At 42.1% G+C, this 14,926-nt stretch overlaps 1 protein-coding gene across 4 annotated transcripts in view; it reads right to left on the bottom strand.

The window, feature by feature from the left end:
- The window catches only part of LOC127197376 (chromatin remodeling regulator CECR2), a 105,688-nt gene that overhangs the window by 37,618 nt on the left and 53,144 nt on the right, over window positions 1-14,926 (bottom strand). For all 4 annotated transcript variants that reach the window (XM_051155267.1, XM_051155268.1, XM_051155269.1 and 1 more), the window contains exons 2-3: window positions 11,279-11,373; window positions 455-638 (exon numbers count right to left, since the gene is read on the bottom strand). In XM_051155267.1, coding sequence (XP_051011224.1) covers window positions 455-638; window positions 11,279-11,373 — 279 coding nt within the window. The remainder of the gene's footprint in view (window positions 1-454; window positions 639-11,278; window positions 11,374-14,926) is intronic.

The following is a 14,926-nucleotide window of genomic DNA, read 5'->3' as shown; positions in this document are numbered from 1 at the left end:
TGGAATGTGTATAAAGAACAGTTTCAAGTCTCTCCAACTTTTTTGATTTGTTTTGTTTTTCGAGACAGAGTCTCTCTGTGTTAGCCTTGGCTATCCTAGACTGGCTTTGTAGACCAGGCTGGCCTTGAACTCACAGTGATCCAACTGCCTCTGCCTCCTGAGTAGAGGGATTAAAGGCATGCGCCACCGAGCCCGGCTTTAGAATTTATTGTTATTTTGATTACAGAAAAAAATTCAATGGCAAATTCGCTGCTGTTTTGTGTGAAGACAAACTAGGGCTCAGGAAATGAAAGCCATACACTTTGCATACATGGCTTGCAATCCTGTGGCCACATGAGTACAGCTGTATATACAGGTCATTACAGAGTAAGAGCATGCCGACTACCGTGAACAAGCTAAACTCGGTTCTCCAAACCTTCAGATTTCACTCGAAAGGAGCGTGCTAGAGAAGTACCTTGAGAAGATCAAAGACATCATCTGCATCTAGCCGGTAATCACAGAGGCGATGCAGGATCTCTACACGAGTGCGCAGAGGAAGGTCTTGGAAACTGGCTTCTCTCAGAGGATTGGGCTTTCCTTCTTCAAGCTCCCAACGGTAGTTAATAATGTCTTCCAGGTAGCTGTGGAATGTCTGAGGCCTAACCAAATGGCCCCAAACACATAAAGACATTAATATAAAACAGAAGATGGGGATGGCAGACTGCTCTGAGTTCAAGGCCACCTGGTCTACATAGTGACTTCCAGGACAGCCAGGGATATGTAAAGAGACCTTGTCTTAACACCCCCCAAAAGCATCAACAAAAACCCAAACAAACAAAACTTACGCTGTTTGTGGTTCATGTTTACATGCTATGGCACATATGCGATGGTCAGAGAACAACTGTGTGTGTGTGCTTGTGGTTCATGTCCACATACTATGGCACATATGTGATGGTCAAAGAACACCTTGTGGGAGTTGGTTCTTCCTTTCTATCACAAGGGGCCTGGGAATCAAACTTAGATCATCAAGCTTGGTGACAAGTGCTTTTATCACTGAGCCATCCTGCCAGCCTATCATTCTTTTTATATGTTGTCTGGTCTGGTCTTAGCTCCTGGTTTCATGTGGAATACAGGTATACACCATTGTAACGGGGTAATCTAAACTTTGAAAACAGGTGTTTCGGGAAAAAATATTTAAGACTGTACACTGACAATTCAGAGAACTGAGGAGTTATAAGGAAAGTAGATGCATGAACTAGGAGTAAGTGGTTGGGTACAAAGAAAGGAAATTGTCTATGTGAAAATTAAGAAGGTGGTTTCTACACACACACACAGCAATAAATAAACCCCTCTAAGTAGTACTTGCAGAATTTTCTAGGAGAGTATGTTTCCTTACCACTTGTGAGGTCCTCTTTTTGATCCTTAGCACTAAAGAAATGTAAGTAAACAGATGAATTAAACTAAAAAGAATTCCTAATGTATAGAAAGTTCCCCAAACAATGCTCTCCTTAGTCTGTGACATGAAAATCATTCTGCTAGGATGGTAGCTGCACTGGAGCATGCTGGAAAGACAATTTAGAAATCTGTCTCAGGTCAGCCTGGGCACAGTGTCCGTGAGCAGCACCACTCTCCAGACCTACAGCCTGTCCAGAAGCCTCTACATTAGTGTTTTCAATCCAACTCTTTCACCACCACGTGCTAAAGGGTCACAGCATTAGGAGGGCTGGGGCCACTCCTCTACACAGCGTGAAGAGCGACATGCTTGACATTCTTCCTTTTTTGCGACAAAGCTTCACTTGTAGGGCTGGTTGGCCTCGAACTCCCTATTTAGATCAAGCTTGTCTTGAACATCTACCTTCTTCAGCCTTCCAAGTATTGGCTAAAGGTGGGCACCCTCTGTCCAGGGCAGTGCTGAGGAGTTGGCCCTGGTGGCCTGACTGCTAGACGTACATGTGGAGAGCTGGCCCTGCCCCATGCTTGGGCAAAGTGGGATCTGGCCCTGGTGGCACAGGCTCAGGAAAGCAGGCAGTCTTACCAACTCAGACCCAGATCCAAAACTCTGAGTTGGCCCACCCCAACTATAGATCTGCCCCATCTATGAAGTGCTGGAGTATGGGAAGGGGCCATTCTAGAAGATCCAAAGCTGTAGGATCTCCATGACACAGGATAGCCTAAAGGAATACTGGTGAGGATCCAGTACTGATAGTGTATCAGAAGCCAGAGGCCTGGAGCCAGATCAATGGCTCATTGCAATGAATATTTTCAAATAAAGCTGTTTGGGCAAAAGGATATACTGTGTGATCTATCATGACATACCACAGCTTCCATGACAAGATGCTTTATTTGTTTGTTTTCTTTTTTTGAGGGGAGGTAATCTAAGTGGAGAGTAGGTATGCAGGGACAGGAAGACCAGTGGGATTAGGGTACATGATGTGACATTCACAAAGAATCAAAAAAAAAAAAAAAAAAAGGGGGGGGGGGGACACCACCATGATTTGCTAAAAGTTATTTTCTTTAAGAGACCCTGCCTCGATATATAAAGTTAAAGAGATATGGAGAAAGGCTCCTGATCTCAACCTGGGGCCTCCACACATGCATACACATATATACATTTTTGAAAGTGGAGAACTAATGAAGACATCCTGATGTCAACTTCTGGCTTACACACATGACTACATTAATGAGTGCACCTGCACACACTGCACATTTTTTCCCACAGACATACATACAGAGCAAATGGAAATTGGTTAAACATTGCAATTTTAAGGCACATGTTGGGGCTGGAGAGATGGCTCAGTGGCTAAGAGCACCATTCATAGAGAGGACCTAAGTTTGGCTCCCAGTGTCTATATCGAATGGTTCACAACCACCTCTACATCCAGTTCTAGAATATTTGATGCCCTCTTCTGGCCTCTAAGATGACACATGCACCCATGCACACATGTGCATTATATTCTTAAGAAGCAGGTTACCTATATAATCTAGATATAAAAATAATGATTAAAGGACAGAATATATATGCCATACAAAAAAGAAAGCCTAGGAAAAATGAACAGGGTTCGAGGTACAGCTCAGGCTACAGCACTTGTCTAACATGTGAGGGACCCTAGGTTTGATTACAACTCTGAACAGCAAAGATCACACAGCAGATTAACTGACTTTGGGGGGTTAGAGACTGGCATACTGAATTTAAATTGTTATGTGGATTGGGCCAACAAGGCTGTTCACTGGTTAAAGTTGCTTGCTGCCAAGCCTGAAGACACCTTCAAGTTGTCCTCTGACCTTAATTTGCATACACAAGCATACACACAAATAAATTTTAAAATGATGTGGAAGTACAGAGGAGTAACAATAATAAAAGTCTTTTCCCTTGGGGGGAGGAGGGGGAAATGGGATCTCAATTTACTTAGTCTAGGCTTGCCTCAAACTCACTGTCTAGCCAAAGATGATCCTGGACTTCTGATCCTGCCTTTATCTTCACCTCCCAAGTGTTGGAATCACAGACCTACAGTGCCATGATCAATCTATGCATTGCTGGGGAGGAGGGCTCTGTATATGCTAGTTAACACTATCAACTAAACCACATCCCCAAGTCTCAAAAACAACTTTTTAAAGGTTAAAGAACAAGGGGCTGGAGAGACAGCTCAAGGGTTAAGAAGACTAGCTGCTCTTCCAGGACCTAGGTCTGGTTTCCAGCACGCTCATGGTAGGTCATAAACGCCTCTAGCCCCAGGCCTAGGCGATCCAATACTCTCCTATTGCCTCCAGGGACACTAGACACATGTGGTACACAGACTTATATGTAGGCCAACATACATACATGTTTAAGAAGAATGAAGTTGGTGATCCTATCCTACTGAACTTGAGGAGATACCTGATCCTTACATAATAAAACATACAATTTTTAAAAGGATTTTACTATATATACTATATATACAGTGTTCCGCCTGCATGTATGCCTGCCAACCAGAAGAGGGCATCAGATCACATTATAGATGTGAGCCACCATGTGGTTGCTGGGAATTGAACTCAGGACCTCTGGAAGAACAGACAGTGCTCTTAACCTCTGAGCTATCTCTCTAGCCCTCTAAAACATACATTTCAACAATGAGGAAGGATAACTATCTCATCTCATATATAAATACTAACCTAAAGTACATTTTATGTAATCCTGGCTGTCCTGGAACTCAAAAAGATATCCCAGGGTCTGATTCTTGAATGATGGGATTACGATTGTCCCCAGTCCAAAGTGCATTTTGATATCAACTCTAAAAAGCTAAATCCAGGCCCCCTTGGTAATGTGTAGTTTTCATGTATGTGGTAATTGTATCCGTGTGTGCGCATACATATACACATGCACTTGCTTGCTCACTTGTACATGTGACCAGAGGGTGCTTTTTCCAATAGCCTTCCACACTCTACATTTGAACGTGGAGTCTACCAATTCAGCTAGTCTAGCAATGCCAGCCTGTGCTCTTCCTGAGAACCGGGATCACAGGCAGGATGCCCTGCATTTGTACAGGTCCTGAAGACTGGATCGCTAGTTCTCTTGCTTACATGGCAAGTGCTTTATTCACTGAATATTCTTGCCAGCCCCTTTAAGAGCCTTTTTATTTAATTTTTGGGGGTTGTTTGGTTTGTTTTTGGGTTTTTTGAGACAGGGTTTCTCTGTGTAGCCTTGGCTATCCTGGACTTGATTTGTAGACCAGGCTGGCCTTGAACTCACAGAGATCCACCTGCCTCTGCCTCCTACGTGCTGGGACTAAAGGTGTGCACCACCACACCTGGCTAAAAAAAAAATTTTAAGGTGATTAAGGTGTCTTGTCTTCTTGATACTGAGGTCCCTTAGACATGGGAGTAAAAGCAAAATATACTGTAAAAATTTATAAACTACAACTAAATGGGCACCTTAAATTATTTCAAATACAAACAAATGTAAAAGCAAGATACACATCTGAATAAAATACTCAGTAAAATGAAAACCAGCAAACGCTGCAAAGATACACAGCACCAGATTGTTCCCAGCGCACTAGTAGAAACAGCAATGTAACTGCTTCGGAACAGTTTGGCAGCCTCTTCAACTTAAACACTCAGCATATGACCCACTATTTACCAAAAGAAATCAAAAAATGTTTGCACAAGCATTCCCTTGCATCTTTCACAATAACTTTGTTTGTAAACAGTCTTATATCAAAAGCAACACAATGTTCATCAATAAACAATAGTTAATTTTGTGTCCTATCTTTCTCCCCTGGGCACAATTCAATTTTTCACCCTCCAAAAGAAGCCAATACTGATAACACATAGCAGTCTACATCAACACCAGACATCATGCTAGACTAAAAGAAGCTATACACATCATCTCACACCATGAGTTCACTCATACAGAACCCCCAAATAGGTAAGTCTTAACATATAGTGGTACAATGAGATTAATGGTAGCCAGGTTTTGGGTGTCTGTATGGAAGCGATCAACTGTAAAGAAAGCTTTTGTGAAGAATCTATGTTCCCGAGTACAGTAGTGACTACATGCTGGATCATTTGTCAAGAATGACTGGCCTCAGAGTCAGGTATGTACCAGCACCTGTATGTAGTAATTAGGCAGTGAAATCAGGGGCATCAGCAATTTAAAGTTAGCCTCTCCATATGGAAAGACCCTGTCTGAGGACCTGGATTCTACTTCCAACAACTACAGGGTGGCTCACAACCTTGTGTGTGTGTGTGTGTGTCTGTCTGTCTGTCTGTCTGTCGTTCTCTTCTGGCCTCCATGGATACTGCATATACATAGTGCACAGATACAGATGAAGGCAAAACACCCATATATAAAACAAAAATAGATTTTTTTGTTAGGCATGGTGGTATACACCTTTAATCCCAGCACGTGGGAGGTAGAACTCTGTGAGTTTGAGGCCAGCCTGGTCTGCAAATGAGTTCCAAGACAGCCAGGGCTGTTACACAATGGGGGCAGAAATTTTTTTTAAAAGGCATATCTCATCACAACAAAGATATGTTCAAATGTACATTTAGCATAGGTATTCCAATTTCCAAACAAAAGTGCTATTTCTGCATAAAGAACAAGACTTCAAAACTAAATATTTTAAGTAATAACAACAACAAAAAGTCTAACAATGTTAGATATACAATTAACTCTGAAAAACTAAGTTTATAAATAGATGACTTTCTACTTAAAGTGGAAACAAAAAAGTGAGCAAAGACCACAGTTGAATCAAAATTGGCCTATGTTACATAAAAAGCATGCTTCAAGAGAACTCATGAACATCTGTGTGTCTCTGCTTCCCCAAGTGCTTGGATTACAGGCGTGCAACAGCACACCCAGCTTCAATTTTTATTTTTATGCTCCTTATACATACTACTGCTCAAGACATAGTCTGATTTACTCCTATCTTTTCTGACAGAGAAGTTATTTTCAGTCTAGTACTCAGTTATTCTAATCAATTTCCAATACAGAAGGAAAAGAGTAGTGAAAGAGAGAAGTTCCTGTTAAATCCTTAAAATATGTACTTAATGGGCAAGTGCTATAACTAGGGGAGTATTCAGAGGTGACAGGGAAGAGAACCAGAAAGCACTGCAAGGAACATGTAACTGACATTTCATTTGTACTGAGAAAGAAAATAACAGAAAAATATCCAAAAACAAACTAAAGAAACTGAGTATGCATCAGGTTTACAAAACAGTAAACAAGTGATAACATACAGGTGGTACCTGTGTGTGTAGTCAGGACCAGGAGGGCAGCACCCCTGCCCATCAAACACACACTGAATCCAGGCAACTCTGATGACCCAGCTGGTCCAAGATCATTCGCTTATATGCTAAGGTGGTAAATTCGTCTCTGATATCCTCTTCCTGGTTCTCTTAAGTACTATGTTAGTCTTCTTTATGAATTTTGCCTATGCATGTATCCCAGTTCTCCTCGTTTTATATTTACAAAACAAAATTGTGGGTACGCTTCTGAAGAGTGCTTTATTTGCAAACCTTATTTCTATGTGGTACTAGCTGACAGGGAGGGGCACTACAGCTGCTTATTCCTGTGAGAAGAGTTGATTTCTAGACAGCTGGAGGCTAGTACAATCACAGCGCTGCCAAACTCTCCGTACACCAACAATTCTGCCAAACTCTCCTGCCTGGGAATAGGTGCTGTCTCACTCAAGCACTTACAGGACTACATGGGCCATCCTCAGAGCCCAACAACCACCCACACAATCCTATGAAAAACCATTTTTCAGTAGTTTTTTTTTTTCATCTCTTAGTGACAGAGATCAAATCCAAGGCTTCAATATGCTAGGTAAGTGCTCTATCACTAAGCTACACTCTCAAGTTTTAAAACACTTTTAGTTAAGCAATAAACTTCTTGGACACCCTCCCTCACACTGAGGCAGAAGGCTGGACTTGAACTCCTGGACAATTACAGATGTGACCTGAAAACTTTTTAATCTGAAGGTTTACTCTGTCAGACACAAAGGATTTCTAAACAAAATAAATCTAATTAGACTGAAGAGTCCCACTAATTTCCACTGTCGTCTTCAGAAAGTTCAGCTTAGATAAGATGGAACAGAATACAGCAAACATGAGGGGAAAGCACTAGGCACCAGGTGACCTGGTACATTTGTTCCGCTGCAATTTCCTCAGTTACAGAAACAAACTTAGAAGCATACTAGTTCATACCTATAATCTAGGACTCAGGAGGCTGAGGCAGAAGGATTGTGGTGAGTCAGAGGCTAGGCAGCTACATCTCATTCTCCTCTGGGGAGGGAGGGTGAGGTGCGTAAAGTATTAGATGGTAACTGAAGAAATTTGCAAGGTTACGTTCATTGTAAACTGCATAATCTTGGGATGAAAAACCTAACACAGAGATATAATTCAAGCAGGTGTTGAGTGTGAGCAGTAATGTAGGGCAGTGTCTTTTTCACCAGTGGAAATCAAGTATTTTCACATCATGTTATATATACGGCAAGCACTTCAAAGTAAATAAACATTTATGTTCATCAATAGTTAAAGACAGTAATGCTAAGAAATTACAACTGCTGCCAGACCTGGGCGTGGTGGTGCACACCTTTAATCCCAGCAATTGGGAGGCAGAGGCAGGCGGATCACTGTGAGTTCGAGGCCAGCCTGATCTCCAAAGCAAGTCTAGGACAGACAAGGCTACACAGAGAAACCTTGTCTTAAAAAACCAAACCAAACCAAACCAAAAAAAAAAAAAAACAAAAAAAAACAAAAAAAAAACCCACCCCATCCCCCAAAACAACAAAAAAACTGCTGCGAGAGAAGCACATTACCATAGCGGACATGGGGTGCACCACACATAACCCCAGCACTCAAATTCAAGCAATCTTACACAGCCAGCTGGAGTCCAGCTGTAAAAGAACACAAAAACTATGACCCAACATGGCCTGATCTGATGTCTAGATTTTGATTAATTTTGTAAACAGAGAAAAGATTGGTTATGTTTTTGAAAATAACATTTTAAAATATATTATTTTAAATATATTTTATAATTTAGGGTTTTAGACATTAGTTTAGGGTAGAAAGAGAGCATCCTTCCAATTAAAGTGTCTGGGTGGACTGTAAGAATAGAGACAGTGGAGTGTTCTGTTTAGTCCCTGTTGGGTTTCAGACCTGGAACAAACAGCTGAGGTACATATTTAACGTACCAAGGCAGGCCTGGCCTCCATGTTCTCCCAGCATCCCTTAGTCCCTACCTGCTGCAGGGTGTGCCTGGCATACCCTATCCTTTACCCAGGATGGGGTGGGGTTGCCCCACCCCAGAAACTCTTCCCTATACAGTCCAGACATTGTGGTCTCTCTCCTCCCTCCCTGCATGCCCACACTCTTTCCCCCTCGTCTCAGTCTCGCTCCCCATGGTGATGTTCCTTGGGACCATGAACCTGCCCAAGAGTTGCACCCAATTAACCTGCCTTTATGCTAAGATCTGGTGTTAACTGGCTCATTTAGTCAGGAGAAAACCTATTAGTGCCCCCTAATAGGTGTAAAGGGCATCATGTTTTGTGCTAATGAAAATTAACTCATGGTTCCCTAAAAGGTTCAAAGAGAGAAGAGTCACTTCTGTGGTGGGCAGTCTGATTTGTCAATAAAATCTTTATAAAAACATTTTGTGATGGGCGGTGTTGGCATACACCTTTAGTCCAAGTACTTGGGAGGCAGAGGCAAGTGAATCTCTGTGAGTTCAAGGCTAGCCTGGTCTATGAAGTGAGTTCCAGGAAAGTTGAGATTATACAGAGAAAACCTGTCTCAAAAAACCAAAAGGAAACACACACAGAGTTTACTTTTATGTATGTGTATTTGTGTATGGTCTTCATGTGTGTCTCAGCACCAAGTGCATGCCTAGAGCCCGAGGAGGCCAGATGGGGCTATCAGATACTCTAAAATTCGGAGTTACAGAAAGTTGTGGGCCGCCATGGATGCTGGGAATCAAACTTGAGCCTTCCAGAAAAATATCCAGTACTCTTAATAAGCAAATAATAACTGTATCCCATTAACAAAAAAAAAAAAAAAAACATTTCTTTTGAGACAGGGTTTCTCTATGTAGTCTTGGCTGTCCTGAACTCACTTTGTAGATCAAGCCAGCCTCAAACTCAGAGATCCACCTGCCTCTGCCTCCCAAGTGCTAGGATTAAAGGCGTGCACCACCACGCCCGGCCCTAAAATACTATTACACACATATTTCACTCAAAACAGGCATCATACAAACAAAGCATCCCTCTTAAACTATGACTATTATGGAGAAAATAACACATGATTTTATGGCTAGCAATATAATCCAGGGACAGAGAATGTGCTTAGGATGGCCAGGGCACAAGAGCTGATCCCTACCATACTCCCTGAAAAGTGCTTGAGAAAGAGCAAACCAGACTTCCACACGCATGAGCTAGTAATGTCACTGCTTATGTAAGAACCCTTTGCTTACCAGTGTCTACAAAATCACAAAAAGTTAGCACATTTATGGATATGGATATCACTAAAATATATCTGCCATGCAATCTGGCATAAAGTCAGAAAACTATATTCAGGATGATAAAGCTAGGTGTGTTGTCTGTAATTAAAGCACTCTTTATCTTTTTGTTTTTAAAGACAGAGTTTCTGTATAGCACTTCCTGACTGCCCTGGAACTTGCTCTGTAGATCAGGCTGGCCTTGAATGCACAGAGATCCACCTGCCCCTGCCTCCCAAGTGCTGGGATTAAAACTGTATACCACCATTACCTGGCAATTCTAGCAGTCTTGTCATCCCTGAACTACAGAGGTGTTCAAGGCCAGGCCAATACCTCTCAGACTGACACCCTGAATAACAGCAACACTGTCCGCCTCTTTCAGCTGATGAAGGCTCCCTACACATTAACACCAAGCCTAGCTTACCAGCCTAGCACACTGGAATCACTACAACAAAATCATGTGACACACTAATTTTTTTTAAATAAAAAATATATTGTATTTTCAAATTATTTATGTGGGTGTCTGTGTGGGTTTATGTACATGCCCAGAGGTCAGAAGAGGGAATCAGAGTCTCGGGAACTAGAGTTACAAGAGGTTGTATGTCATCCAAACTTGCATACTTTAAAAGTAGTATGTGCTCTTAAGCACTGAGCTACCTTACTCCAGTCATTTTTAACTATTTAAAATATATAAAGTGAACTCCTACATGGTTTCAAAGGGCCAAAAGACTAGGACAGTAGGGTAATCAGCCTTTTGGTTGACGTTTGTTGCTGTTGTTTAAATAAGGAAAGCTGGATGATCCATGTCTACAGTCTAGCTTAAGTGGAAAGATCTCCCAAGCTCAAGAGTTCTATGCTAGCCACAGGAATGTAGTGAAACCTGATTTTAATTTGTTAAGCAATATTTTGCCAGGATTGCAGGCCAAAATCAGAAAAACAAAACAAAAACACATGCTCAAAGTAGGTAACAGGATGACATTTGTTTGTAAACATTAACTAAAAAATTATAGTAAAGAATGAATAAACACCAGGCACAGTGGCACATGCCTGTAATCTCAGCACTTGGGAGGCAGAGGCAGGTGGGGCTGTACGAGTTCAAGGCCAGCCTGGTCTACAAAGCGAGTCCAGGACAGCCAAGGCTACACAGAGAAACCCTGTCTGGGGGTGGGGGGGTGGGGGGGTGGGAGAGAGAATGAATACATTTGTGTGTAGAGTCTATACTGCTGTCTACTGGCAGTGCTGGGTCCTTGCTTGTCACAGGAGAGTGGAGCTCACGACAGCAGGTTAATGGATTCCCTATACAGGAAATAATGAGACCAGGATACTTACGTGATATCCCTTCGCTGATAGCAGCCCTGAAGCAGGCAGGCAATCAGATCACTGATAAACTCCACATCATCTTTGTGAAGAGCTGCCTCTAACTCCTAGGAGAGGAAGGAGAGAGAAATAGATCAGAGATTTGTTTAGATACACTGTCCGTCCCTGCTTGGCACCATCAGACTGCAAACAACAGAATGATTAGTGGAAATAAAGGACTCTCCTTCTTCCCATGTACACTGCCAGAAAGACAATGAGAGTTTAGCATACTAGTTTATTTCTTCCACTGCTTCTTACTAAACCCCATTCCCTTTCACCTGCAACCTTCACAGAAGAATATAGAAGCATATTTCTTTTCATGAAATGATGCGAATTATATAATCAAAGAACGTTGTTTTTTAAATGCCACTGTGGGCTGGAGAGATGGCTCAGAGGCTAAGAGCACTGACTGCTCTTCCAGAGGTCCTGAGTTCAATTCCCAGCAACCACATGGTGGCTCACAACCATCTATAATGTGATCTGATGCCTTCTTCTGGTGTGCAGGTGTACATGGAAGCAGAGCACTATATACATAATAAATAAATTTTTTTTTAAATTTTTAAGTGCGCGCGCGCGCGTGTGTGTGTGTGTGTTGCACTTGTCCATTTTATTTTATGAGACAAGGTCTCTCACTGAAACTGGAGATTACTAGAGTAAATCTGGATCCCTGCCTCCAGCCCAAGGGTTGCAGACAAGTATCTCCAAAGCAGACTTGTTTACATGAGTTCTGGAGAGTCAAACTCAGGTCCTCATGCTTGCATAGCAAAGATTTTACAGAGTGAATCTCCTCCTTGGCCCCTGGCTTCATATTTAAATGACAATGAAGACTACAGAAGCACCATACAACTAATTATAAATTAGTCTTCATTTACCTGACAGTACCATTACTGCTTATAACAGCTTTAAAGGAACCAATCAAAAACCATTAGAGACACACACACACACACACACACACACACACACACACACACACACACATACACACACACACACAGTGGGAGGATGCAGTATGGCATTTGACTGATGAAAGCTAGTTGCTAGAACAAGACTGTTCTTACATCATCTAGAAAGAAATGAGGTAATGACTGTTACTAGTTTAATCCTAGGTGAGGAGCCTGTACTTGCCCTCAAAGTTCAAGTGGAAGCTTCACAAGACAGCTGATCTGCACACAGAGTTTAGAGATTAAGAGATGGGCCAATTGGCAAAAAGTAGCAGTAGGAAACAATAGTAATCTTTTTCTCTTCTGACTCTCCAATACAAGAATACTCTCTGAAGTGATGGAATACGCTCTAATCATAAATCTGCCTGCATTGAACAGACTCCTGAGAGTCTGCTTACAACTGGCTATCTTACAACTATATCTATAGTCCATGGGGGGAGGGGGGGATCAAGCTTTTGGGCATCTTATCTCAAAAGCATGACATGATTTTTGATCAATACCAATTCTATGGATATATATTTTTTCCCCAAATAAAGTGGACTGTCTGTTTCTAGTAAAGAGAAACAATAAAATGGAGGCACTCCCACTCAATGTCCTGACACCAGAACTAAGCACTTGTGTGTAGTCGGTAAAGCCCTGGGGCGCCATCAGCCCATACCAATCAGAAGCACAGACCAAAACATCTGAGGAACAAACCTTTGAAGAATATAAAAGACCAGGCTTCAAACACCTCAGCGGGTGCTGGTGTCCAACAAACTTCAGTGCACCCAAGACCCACATAGCAACAAGGGACCCTTCTAGTCACTGTGTGTCCCACTAGGCACTCCTGCCTCTACCCATGTGAATGTTGAGTGTCTGGCACCTTGGTTCATCTGGATAATACAACTAAGGCCCAAAGGAACATTGCTGTCAAGGATCATTTGCTGTGGAGCCAACATCCATAGTCCTTTGCCCACCTGTGAATATGGGACATGGTTGCTTGCTGTGAAGTAGACAATTTGTACCACCTCTATTCAACGTCTATGCTTCCAGATATGGTGGAACCACTGAGAGCCAGACTACTAGGTTGTTAAAAGTCAACAACTGTGTGCTGTTTCCTTTAACCTAAGGTGTGGTGTGAAGAGATACCAGATGTCTGCCTGTCTATAATGAGTAAGTCATGTTCAAGACACCTGTCTTTTACAACTTTTACAAGTCATTCCAGATGACTTCCACTTTGTGGTCCTACTGCCAAAATGCCATAGCTACATTAATATACCATACCATACCATATGCACTTCTATGGGATTTACTATGTCCCCTTGTCCACAACACTGAATCAAACATAACTGACTCAAGCTCTGCTCTTCTGTGCTGGGGATGGAACTAAAGGCCTCACCATTGAGCTATATATACCCACAGCTATACTTGGGCCCCTTTAAGAGCCATCTCTAATAGGCCTTTACTCAGAGAATGGTAGGTCAAGAGCTATTAGCTAGGTTCTGTGGTCCATACCTTCAATCCCAGCACCCAGGAGGCAGAGATAGACAAGCCAGAGCTACACGCTGATAACCTGTCTCCCCCCACCCCCTAAAAGGCAGACATTTTTAAATAGTTGCTTTATCCTTCTCCAATAGGTGACAAGACTGTAAAACATGCCTTTATATCATTCTGTGGTGGAATGTACAGTAAGAACGTTGAAGGAGAAAACAACAACAGCGAAAAGAACAGAGAAGCCATTTGAATCCTGCTGAACAAAAGAACTGGCTTGGTTAACCTTTTCCACATTAGTTTAATGGTACACAGTCTCAGAGAGAGAACAGAGAAAGTTGTAGATATGTGTTTCACATCAGTGTGAATATACCTAGGACTTCTAGAACATGCACCCAAACAGCTAGCAGCAAGGCACTGCTGAACTGTACTTAAAAAATGAATTGGTTAATGGAGAATTCATCATTTTAATAGTTCAATTTTAAAATTTATTGCCACAATTTAAAATATTTTTTCCTGTTAAGGAGTATACTATATTGTTCACTTTAAATGTGTGTCTACCTCCAAAGACTGTCGACTGTCGTGCTAAGATGGAGCAGTACAATCTGACACATACTGTAAGAGCTACATATCATCCTCCTTACAATGACAGTCTGAACAAACACTAGAGATAAAACTATCTTCTTCAAAATTCACAAGTTTTTGAGTAGAAATTGAAATTCTCTTTAGCTCACAGCCTACTATGTCCATGCTCTAATAAAGCTGCCTACAAAGAACTACTTAAAACCCAGGTTACTCAAAGCTTTATTATTTAAGGCTTCAACCTAGAGCTTAAGCCTTAAGACTAAGGCAGCAAGGGACCCTCCTAGAAATCTCCACCTCGGCCTTTTTTTCTTTTTCTCACTTTCTCTCCTACTCTTTTGTATCTTCCTTTCACTGTGTGCAATGAACTGTGAGCACTGAAATCTGACCTTTGCCAAGATGCTCAGGGCAGAAGAGGAAGGGAAAGGAAACAGCAGAAAAGGCAGCAGATTGGCAGAGAGAAGGGAACCTTGTTCCCATCAGCGCTGCAGCTTCAGAGAGTAGGTGAAGAGAGTAACAGGATTTGCCCCTCTTGCAGCTGGCGTCACAGCTCATTAGTGAAAAGCTTGATCACTGTCCCCCCAGTTTCCACCATGCAGTGGCTCCTGGGTAAGAGCTCAGGCTGAGC

This window comes from Acomys russatus, chromosome 13 (genome assembly GCF_903995435.1).
Source record: "Acomys russatus chromosome 13, mAcoRus1.1, whole genome shotgun sequence".
Lineage (NCBI taxonomy): Eukaryota > Metazoa > Chordata > Mammalia > Rodentia > Muridae > Acomys > Acomys russatus.
Note: the sequence above shows the minus strand (reverse complement) of the source record. Positions and strands in the feature narration are given on the sequence as shown.